Source organism: Macrobrachium nipponense, chromosome 47, assembly GCF_015104395.2.
Source record: "Macrobrachium nipponense isolate FS-2020 chromosome 47, ASM1510439v2, whole genome shotgun sequence".
Classification (NCBI taxonomy): Eukaryota; Metazoa; Arthropoda; class Malacostraca; order Decapoda; family Palaemonidae; genus Macrobrachium; species Macrobrachium nipponense.
In genome coordinates, this window is record NC_087222.1 from 1,110,303 (window position 1) to 1,121,879 (window position 11,577).

The window sequence follows — 11,577 nt, forward strand, 5'->3', positions numbered from 1 at the left end:
CTCTCGCTCTGGCCAACTTTTCGATAGTCTGAACGCAGTCAGACCCAGAGCGGAGAGGTTTTGGTGAAACCTTTCGAAGTGAGGCTGTTTGAGTAGATCTTTCCTCCAGGGCAATGTCCTTGGAAAGTCTACAAGGAAAGACATGACCTCTGTGAACCATTCTCTCGCTGGCCACATCGGAGCGATCAGGGTCAACCTCGTCCCTTCTGAGGCCGCAAACTTCCTCATGACTTCCCCCAAAATCTTGAATGGTGGGAAGGCGTACAGGTCTAGACCCGTCCAATTCCAAAGCAACGCGTCTACCGCGATTGCTTCTGGATCCAGGACCGGGGAGCAATAAAGAGGAAGTCTCTTGGTCCTTGACGTCGCGAATAAGTCGACCAGCGGACGTCCCCACAACGTCCAAAGGTTTCGACACACGTCTTCGTTCAAGGTCCATTCCGTCGGTAGGATTTGTTCCCGACGACTGAGAAGATCTGCCCTGACGTTTTGCACTCCTGCAATGAACCTCGTCAGGATTGTCACATTTCTTCTCTTTGCCTACAGCAGAATCTCTCTCGCCAGGGAAAACAAAGTTCTGGAGTGTGTTCCTCCCTGATTTTTTAAATAAGCGAGTGCTGTGGTATTGTCCGAGTTTACCTGAACAATCTTGTTCTTCAAACTCCTTTCGAAGAACTGCAGGGACAGAAATACTGCTGCCAGTTCTTTGACATTTATATGCCAGGCTACCTGTTCCCCTCTCCAGGAGCCTGACACTTCCTTCCCTCCTAGTGTTGCTCCCCAGCCCATGATGGAAGCGTCGGAGAACAACACTAGGTCGGGGCTCAGAAGACTTAGGGACATACCTTCCTGAAGCTTCTGAGGGTCCAACCACCATCTTAGATGGTTCTTTATCGGAAGCGATATTCTCAATATGGCATTGAGATCGTCCTTGGCCTTCCACTCGTCCGCAAGGAAAAATTGGAGAGGCCTGAGGTGCAGTCTTCCCAAGGAAACAAACCTTTCTAGCGAGGAAATGGTTCCCAGCAGACTCATCCATTCCATCGCCGAGCAAGTCTCTTTCCCTAGGAAGGCTGAGATCTTTTCTAAGCCTAGCCGCTGACGTTCCTGGGACGGAAACGCTCGAAAAGCCACTGAATCCATCTGAATCCCCAGATACACGATGGACTGTTGGGGTGGGGCAGATGCGACTTTTCGAGGTTGACCAGAAGTCCCAGGGACTTTGCTAGGGCTAAAGTGAACTGCAAGTCCTTCAGACACTTCTCTCTCGACGACGCTCTGATCAGCCAGTCGTCGAGGTACAGGGAAACTCTTATCCCCGAAGAGTGTAGCCACCTCGCCACGTTCTTCATAACTACAGTGAACACCATTGGAGCCGTGGTCAGGCCGAAACACATAGCTCTGAACTGCCACACTTTTTTGTCTAAGACAAACCTTAGATACTTTCTTGAAAGAGGGTGGATCGGGATGTGAAAGTACGCGTCCTGCAAGTCTAAGGACACCATCCAGTCGCCTGGTCTCAAGGCTCCTAGAACAGAATGTGGCGTCTCCATCGTGAATTTGGTCTTTTCCACGAAAAGATTGAGCCTGCTTACATCTAGAACTGGACGCCAACCTGACGACTGCTTCGGTACTAGGAAAATCCTGTTGTAAAAACCTGGGGACCCCAGGTCCGCGACTTGTTCCACCGCTCTTTTTTCGATCATTTGTTGAAGGAGATCGAATAATACTTGCTTCTTCTCTCCCTGATAGGATGGAGAAAGGTCTCTGGGAGTCGTAGAAAGAGGAGGAAGATCTAAAAAGGGGATCTTGTACCCCTGCTCCACGATCTTGAGGGACCAAGAGTCCGTGTCCCTCTCTCTCCACGCTCCCGCAAAAAACTTCAGTCTGGCTCCGACTGGTGTCTGAAGGACATGCTTCTCACTTGGAAGGCTTTGACTTAAAGGAAGCTCTTCCTCGTGAAAACCCTCTCCCTCGAGGAGCTGCTCTCGAGGGGGGTAGCCCCACGAAAGGGCTTAAACTTCTTCGGCGGTCCGAACCGCAGCTGAAGAGGTTGAAGGTACGGCCGAACGTCTTGTAGACTGGGCCAAAAGGTCCTGCGTTGCCTTCTCTTGCAAACTGTTAGTCAGGTCCTTTACTAAAGTCTGGGGGAAGAGATGGTTCGAAAGAGGAGAAAACAGCAAATCCGCTTTCTGAGCTGGAGTTTACCGGGGGGGGGGACGAGCTGTTTGAAATTGCACAGCAAAGCTCTCTTTTTCAATAAGGCCGTTCCAAAATGAGAGACGATCTCCTCCGAACCATCCCTGACGGCTTTGTCCATACATGCTAACACGCTGGACAGCTCCCCCAGACTCAGAGATTCTGGGCTTCTCGCTTGCAGATCCAGAACTCCCAAACACCAGTCAAGGAAGTTGAACACTTCAAGCGTCCGGAGCAGACCCTTCAAATGATGGTCCGTCTCCGTAGAGGTCCAGGTCACTTTAGCAGAGGATAAAAGAGACCTCCTCTGCGAATCCACTAAGCTGGAGAAATCTCCTTGAGCTGAAGAAGGGATACGAACTCCTACTTCTTCTTTGGTTCTATACCAAATGCCCCCTTTCCCGCCGAGTCTAGCTGGAGGCAAGGCGAAAGTCGTCTTGCCTTGATCTCTCCTTCGTACCATCCAATCTTGGAGTTTCTTAAACGCACGTTTAGTGGAGAGAGAAGTTTTCATCTCCACAAACTCCGGGGTTTTACCAGTTTTAGATGATGAAAACTGCGAAGGAGGAGACTTGGGAGCTGCAGGCTGAAACTTGTCTTCGAAAGAAGAACGCAACAGCCGCACGAGAACTTTATAGTCTGAGATTGAAGGGGCCGCAGAAGGTTCCTCTTCAACCGAGTCAGCCGAACTACTCAGCTCTCCTTCTTCTCTACACGGAAGCGGAGACCGCCTGTCCGGAGAGGGCGTCCTAATGTCGGGTCTTGACTTAATCAAAGGACCCCTATCCTTACTAGATGAAGCCTTATTTCGGCTGTCTTCTCTATGACGCTTACCACTCGAAGAAGGTAGAGCTTCCTGACGAGGACGAGCATCCTTAGCGCCACCCGAGGCAGCCTCACTTGCCAGAGAAGCGTCCTTACGTTTCTCAAACGAAAGGGAAGACATTTTCGCTGGAATACATGCCTGTGCGCTCAAACTAGCGTCTTGGGGTACGACTTCTTGGTCAGAATCCCCAAAAGCGTCTTGAAAAGAGCCCTGAACGTCCTGGCGAGCTTCCTGCCAAGCGTCCTGCCGAGCGTCCTGGCGAGTGTCCTGCCGAGCGTCCTGTCGAGAGTCCTGGCGAGCGTCCTGACGAACGTCCTGCCTAGCGTCCTGCCAAGCGTCCTGCCGAGCGTCCTGACAAGCGTCCTGTCGAGCGTCCTGCCGAACGTCCTGCCAAGCGTCCTGCCAAGCGTCCTGCCAAGCGTCCTGCCTAGCGTCCTGACGAGCGTCCTGTCGAACGTCGTGCTGAGCGTCCTCCTCAAAAGCGTCTTGACGCAACGTCCTTCTATAGGACAAACGAGATCGGCGAATCGCCGAAGGAGAAGCGATCGGCGAACGAGACGAAGTAGGAGAGGGAGAAGGAGACTGCTTCGTCCTCTTGACGGGCAGTCTAAGGTCCTTCCTCCGCTTAGGCTCGACTGCTGCTGGGTGAGTCCTCTGAGCCATAAGCGTCGATAGCTGGTCCTGAAGGGACAAAAGAATGTTCTTCGTTGGGGAAGAACGAACAGAGGAAGCAGGACTGATCCTGCGAGAAGACGAGGGGCGAGGGGACGCCTCCTTCCTTTTCACAGGTACAGCTACCTGCTTCTCAGGTAGACGCGCCTGTGCACGCAACCCAGCGTCCTCATCGGAGGAGATCTTACCCCTTTTCTGAGGCGGAAAAGCGTCAAACGCATCCTCCGACGAAAGCGGCGATACAGGACGTGAAGCGTCCTCAACACGAAACGTCCTTTTCAGAGGACGAGAGTCTCTCCGAGCGCTCCACCCCTTGCGCGGGGAGGACGCTTCGGAGGACGAAAAGCACTCTTTCAGGACGCGCGCTCGTGCGTGCTCCTTGGCAGCCTGGGACTTTGCTACAAGGCCTGCCGAAGGGACGCCAGATCGGTGGGGAGCCCCCGTAACCCTCTTGCGGCTTTCGACATACCTACTCCCTGAGTCTTGGGAGTCTGATAGAGGTCTAGGCCTAGAGGCATTATGGGGCCGATCTGACGCCCCCTCCACAACACTAGGGGCACGATCACACACTTGCACCGAGCCAGTTTCTAAGGCTTTCACTTTGGTCTCCAGAGTGCGAAGAGACTCCAAAATAAGAGAGAGAGCATTAGCTTCTCCCGACACAGAATCAGAACCCGAAGGCAACACAGGTTTAGGGGTTGCAAACTCTACAGGTGTTAATGCAGGAGAGATGTTAGCCTTACCTTTGGTAGAACCACTCCTGGAGGAAGACCTCCTGATCCTATCGCGCTCCAATTTAAGGCGATAGGACTCATATACTCTCCAATCATCATCGGTCAATCTCTCACATTCATTGCACCGATTATCCACCAAACAATTATGCCCCCTACAACTCATACATACTGTGTGGGGGTCTACCGATGCTTTCGGTAGCCTCACCTTACAATCAGTCCTCACACACACTCTGAAACTCACAGCACTTGATCCAGACATATCTTTTATAGAAAAGCCAATCCAAAATCAAAAAACGGTCCACTATCGCGCATGCCAATTCAACAATCCAATTCAATACCAAAAAACCAATCAGATACTTAAAAGCGAGTCAAATCCAAAAAATCCTGAGCAGAGGTCTGTAAACAGTTGTTTACCGACCGGCGACAGAAAAAAAATATGAATAGAAAATGGGAATGGTTCCTGATATCCGCCTCCCAGCGGCGGGAATGGGTACTACCACCTGGCCGCCCACTGCGTGTGCCGCGAGTTTTGAAATTCTGTCGGACTTCAGAAAATACAGCTATATATATATCTGTCAGGTAAGTGGCATGAACAAAGTACAGATTACATCATTTTCAATACTACACCCAAAGCATTAACCCCCTCCTTGCTGACAGTTTGTTTTGGGGTACACAGAGTTCTGCCATTCAAGACTATTGCAAAGTATTGGGTACATGAAGGTGGTACAAACATACTACCAATCTTCTTCTTTTCAACTCTAGACCTCTTATGATTTAGTCATTTTAGTATGAATGGTCTGGAGCAAAACAAATAGTATTGGAGGGTCTCGGGAAGGTGGTACACACGCCAGGCATATAATGAAGGAAAATAAATATTATTGCTAGCTACCTAGAGTCAGACATTTGGATATATACTGTATATACCTACATGCACACATACGTATGATAAAATATTATCTGGAAACAAACGTAATCTCTCTCTTAGATGAAAGAGTTACATGGCAACAACTACACCTGGTAAAAAATTTGGCGACTGGCGAGTCATGTAAAATGGAAGCTAAGGTACATCATTTCGCTTTGTGCTTCTGGGCGCTAATCATGGAATATGTATGTTAAGGATCTGACGCTGTTGTTTATTACAATGATGATAAGAAAAAAAAAATTAACCAAGAACCATGTTGGTTTTTCTTTAGATATACAAGCTGAAAATGTAAAATATCTACTAAAGTATAAAACCATTTGAAATTTTGTTTTTCAGTACTTCTCTTCTGTATTTTTTTTCTAGAGATTCTTTAGTAAAGTGTTCACAAGTAAAGAGGAATGATTATACTAGCCAAGTAAAGTGTGACCCATTTACTTTATACCATATTTATTCCATTATCGAAAAAAACGTTTTGTTAAGCTTCACAGTAAAGAAGAGGTTAAAAGTATGGTTTTCTAGGGATTTCTCAAAATTTTTCAGCTTAGGATGTGGTGTAGGGACGGAACCCCATTGTAAACTGGTGACTGCCTGTACATATACAAGTGCATATGCACACTGTTGAATAACAAGATTAAGAAAAATTCATGTCTGCCAATGACAAAGCAAATTCTTCATTTGGAAATCATACAGAAAGTACACAGGAACAAGAAAAGTGAAGAAAACACAGGAAAATTTCTTAACCTAACCATGTACAACATTCTAAATTCACACCTGATTATGTGCTCTCGAAGGGGGACAGTAATAGGGAGGGGGAAGGGAAGGGAAGGGAAGGGGGACATGGGAGGGGGATGGAAGAGAGAAGGGGGAGGGGCTATATAGAACAGATTCTACCGAGTCAAAGTAGTCCTTAAAAATCTGAAGTTTCATAAAAATCCTGAGATACTGGGAGAGGTCACTGTAGGGTTACTAAAGGTCACTGCTGACCTACCGATTATGAAAGGTTGCATTGTCACTGGGCTTGAGTAACTAATCAGAATTTCAAGTTCATTGGATGAAAGGAACAGTTCGAAAATTGAGTTACAAGACCTGAGGAGACACAAGTAGATTTTGAGGTAAATAAAAGCATGCAATAAAAACTACTTGGACAGAGATCAAGTATACAGTTTCTGTCTAGAGTGAATTCTCGTGTCTTTTGAGATGAACTTGAAGAGAAAACTTCTTTGACATATAGAGCAAGTATATGGTTTCTCTCCTGTATGCATTTATTAGATAACTTTGAAAAGAAAAACTTCTTTGATATATATTAAAAATGTCCTCATGTGTTTTGAGAGAGTACTTGAATCAGAAAAACTTCTTTGACATCCAAAGCAATTGAATGGTTTCTCTCTGGCTTATGATTTTCTTAATTTTAAGTTTATATCAGGGGTGCAATGGGCTCCAGCCTGGGGTCCATGGTTGCACCTCTATATTCCACTGGTCTTATATCCGAGGGCTCTTTTCAAGATGTTTAGTTCCTTTGAGGGCAACAGTCTACACCTTATTTATCCTTGGCAACTTGGTATTGCCTAAGATATTTTCTCAGGTTTCTCTTTATAAGTCCTACTGCCCCTACCACCACTGGTATTATTTCTGTTTCCTTCAGTTCTCATGTGCTTTTCAGGTCGTTCTTTAGGTCTTGGTATTTTGTTATTTTATGCCTTTCAGCTCTTTTGAGGTCAAAGTCACTTGGTACTGTCACAATTATAATCTTTGCTGTTTTTTCCTCCTTGTTCCAGATCACAATATCAGGTCTCATAGCACCTCCTTCTCTTTATCTTCCTGTTGGAATTTCCTTGTCATAAAAGATGGTAATGGCCCCATCGGAGGTGATTGGATCTGGTTCATGCTCCCTCACTTTTCCTTTCACTTCGATTCTGTATACTTTACATATTTTGTTGTGGTGGGCCGTGTAGTGACCATCTGCAAGCAGATGACTAACACTCAATCGCTGCATGAAAAAACCTAAATGGATCATTTCCTGATATGCCTCCATTTTCTTGAAGCTGTCTGTTAGGAAGCCTTGATCTTGTGCTCCTATTATCAGTCTTTCTCCATCATAACCTAGATCTCCATTTCTTATCTGTCTGAGGGACTCCTCATTGTCTATGAAACTTTTTCCAGTTCTTGAAATGTTCCTATTCTTCCTTGGTCTTTCCCCACCTTTCCATTCAGTCTCTCCTCTCTCTGAGTGTATTTCTGCCTGGTCTTCCTGGCTATCATTATTGCTGGAGTCTGCTGTCTTCTAGCGAAGTTCTTACCCTGTTTTGTTATTGATGTTAGTTGGCTCAGGGCTTCATTATGGTGTTGGGCAACCTTTTTGATGTTTTCGTCCTAAGAGCTTTTCAAGTGCTGCCCTATACTTACTATTGCTGCTCTGTAGGCCTGGTTGATCACAGTCAGGCCTAATCCACCTTCTCTGCAAGGGAGGTATACTCTCTCTGTCCATACACTGGTGTCTGTATGTGACTTTATGTAGGTTGAGAATCTTACTGGTTTTAATATCCATCTGTCTAACTCACCTTGTGGCCAGTCTGCAATACTAAAACCATAAGTCACCACTGCTATCACTACCTGGTTTATGGCAGTGATCTTGTTCTTTGGTGTTAATTCTGACTTACAGATCTTTAAGCAGCTGATGTATTCTTTCTTTATCTTGTCTCTCATTTTCTTGTGTTCTATACCAGTGTTTTCTTCTATTCCCAAGTACTTATATGCAGACTCCTCTGACAGGTCTTCAACTAACATGCTTTCTTCTACCCTTATGCTTCCTGATGTTACTTCCTTCCCTTTTTTTATTGTACTCTTAGCACACATGTCCAACCCAGATTCCATGCAGATATCATTTGAGAATTGGTGAAATGTCCTAACTAATTCATCCAGTTTTTCTTCTGAATCTGTATACAACTTCAGGTCATCCATGAAGAGCAGGTGGTTCACTCTTTTTTTCTCTTTTCTGCTTCTGCTTAGGTCACTGGAATATGTGATTTTGGCATAAAGCCCAGCACTGGGACCCATAGAGTAATTCAGCGCTCTGCTTAGGTCATAGTTAATGTTGTTTAAGATTTTATTAAGCGGATCTATGGTCAAGCAGAAGAGAAGTGGTAAGAAGCTGTCACCCTGGAATATTCCTGCTTGGATCTTTATTTCTGGGGTTACTATCTGGCCCTCATAGTGTTTTAAACAAAGAGTGGTCTTCCACTTAACCATCCGGGCTGCCAGGGAAGATGTTATTTCCTCATTGATGTTATATAGTTCCAAACATTTGAGTATCCAGGTGTGCGGCACGCTGTCAAATGCCACATTAAGGTTCCTCTGTCTTTCTTACAATCTTCTAATATTGTTTTGTTTATTAGCAGTTGATCTTTAGTGCCAAGTTTGTCGCTTGTGCATCAATTTTGTTCTTTTCCCCAGTATGGGATCTCATATGAACTGTAAGTCCTGGTTTAGTGGAATATGCTTTGCCACACTCCTTGCACATGTATGGCTTTTCTCCAGTATGTTTTCTCAAATGAACAATAAGACTTGGTTTATTGGACAATGCTTTCCCGCATTCCTTGCACTTGAATGGCCTTTCTCCAGTATGGATTCTCATATGAAGTGTAAGTACTGATTTACGGGAAAATGCTTTCCCACATTCCTTGCACATGTATGGCTTTTCTCCAGTATGTTTTCTCAAATGAACTCTAAGTTCTTGTTTACTGGAAAATGCTTTCCCACATTCTTCACATGTAAATGGCTTTTCTCCAGTATGGATTCTCATATGAATTGTAAGATGTGATTTAAGGGAAAATGCTTTCCCACATTCCCTGCACATAAATGGCTTTTCTCCAGTATGTTGTCTGAAATGAGCTGTAAGATGAGGTTTACTGGAAAATGCTTTCCCACATTCCTTACACATGAATGACTTTTCTCCCGTATGGATTCTCATATGACCTGTAAGATGTGATTTCCTGGAAAATGCTTTCCCACATTCCTTACACATGAATGACTTTTCTCCAGTATGGATTCTCATATGAGATGTAAGATTTGATTTCTGGGTAAATGCTTTTCCACAGTCCTTGCACATGAATGACTTTTCTCCAGTATGGATTCTCATATGAGCTCTAAGATTTGATTTGTGGGAAAATGCTTTTCCACATTCCTTGCACATAAATGACTTTTCCCCAGCATGTATTTTCATATGAACTCTACGTCCTGGTTTAGTGGAAAATGCTTTCCCACATTCCTTGCATATGAATGGCTTTTCTCCAGTATGAATTCTCATATGATGTGTAAGATTTTTTTTCTTGGAAAATGCTTTCCCACATTCCTTGCATATGTGAGGCTCTCCAGTGTGGATTCTCTTATGAATTATAAGATTAAGTTTCATGGAAAATGCTTCCCCATAGTCACTGCATATGAATGTGTTCTCTTTGGTAACATTTGTGATATGACTTGTAAGATTAATTTTATTGTAAAATGGTTTATCACAGTCAGTGGATCTGAAAGGCTTCTCTCCACTGTGACTAATCCTTCTTTCTTGTTTTACTTCCTTTTTACAAGTTGGTGGATCTTTTTCATTCATTACAGAATTCATTTCATATGAATATTCATCACCATCTTCATTAGCCTCACAGAATACCTCTGGCTCTATTTTGATGTCCATGAATGGATCGATCGACAAATAGTCACCATTACTGGTTTCACTAAAGGCAGCCATGTTGCTGTTTTCTTGATTTATGGAAGGGCATGGTAATGCATCTTCAGTTTCACCTTTCAAAGGTAATTCTAAAGAATGTTCTGGATTCATTTTACCCTTTTGTCCTGTCTTCTTCTGTAATGACAATGTGTTGAATTTACAGCTCTTAACACAAAATTGTTTACAAATGATTATCCAATAAATCTGTTATAAATTAAGTAAAATATCTTGAAGGACTACAACCAGATTTCACTGCTGTTGTAATTTTTAAAGTTTTAAAGAGTACAATAATTCACTGTTGTCTCTTACACTTTAAGAGCTGATATTTGTAATGTTACATACAGTTCCATTAAACAACAAGCATTCCCAGAATCTCGATGCTGCCCAAAACTGATGAAGGAAGGAGGGTTCTTCTGAGAGAGAATCTGAAATCAAAGAATGCAACAAATAGTTAGGAAACATAATGCCAGAACTGAAGAAGCAGAATAAATTTAATTCAGGTTCCTATACGGTCTCATGACAATTAACAAAGTTGCATTTGACAGTATCCAAATATTAATACAATCTAATTAAATGCCGTCCAGACAGCATCAAACCATTCCTGAGGCAACAATGCAACAATAGATTGGACGTTAATATTGACAATCACCCTCTCTCATCTGTAAAATGATATTGTTATGATACAAGAAAGTTTCATACATACTTACCTGGCAGATATATGCTTAGCTAAGACTCCGTCTTCCCCGACAGAAATTCGAATTTCGCGGCACACGCTACAGGTAGGTAGGTCAGGTGATGTACCGTCCTGCCGCTGGGTGGCAGGAATAGGAACCATTATCTTCTAAAACCAGATTTTTCTCTTCCACCTGTCTCCTGCGGGGAGGCTGGGTGGGCCATTTATCGTATATATCTGCCAGGTAAGTATGTATGAAACTTTATTGTATCATAACAATATCATTTTCATACATTCAATTTCCCTGACAGATATATACTTAGCTGATTGGCACCCTTTGGTGGAGGGTAAGAGACAGCTATTCACTGATTAGACAAGTAAACAACATACATTGTAGGTAATAAATAAATAAAACCTTGGTTCCTATGTGTTTAGACGAAGGGTTGACTTCCTAGCTATTGCTAGGAGTCTGCTTCGTCTCAAGAGCCTTAGCGAGGATGTGACCTATGGCTAAGAGTTCTTGTGGGTGTGTCGATGGGGTCTTATCCACTTACTCGACAGAGCCTGATGGCCTTTGTCAATGGGGTCTTATCCACTTACATGACAATACACCTATGCCTAGTGGCATAATTAAGGAGCACAACACCGATCCCGATCACCTGATCCTAACACGAGGGCTTGTGCTTAAAAAGAGTTATCCCCAAACTCCTTTCAAACAACCCAAAGAACAAAACACCATGTTAAAAGAAAAATTAACTCACTTAGTTAAGGATCAGTGTCGGCTCCCTATCCCAGCAACGTATCCGTAGACACGTATAACCAAGAGAGAAGGAT

General features: G+C 44.1%; 1 protein-coding gene across 1 annotated transcript in view; it reads right to left on the minus strand.

Annotated features, from left to right (window-relative positions):
- LOC135204659 (zinc finger protein 260-like) overlaps nt 1-10,713 on the minus strand; it is an 89,962-nt gene extending 79,249 nt beyond the window's left edge. Inside the window, exon 1 of the mRNA XM_064234809.1 lies at nt 8,793-10,713. Within this exon, the coding sequence (XP_064090879.1) occupies nt 8,793-10,181 (1,389 nt within the window). The 5' untranslated portion in view covers nt 10,182-10,713. The remainder of the gene's footprint in view (nt 1-8,792) is intronic.
- Nucleotides 10,714-11,577: the final 864 nt, after the last annotated feature.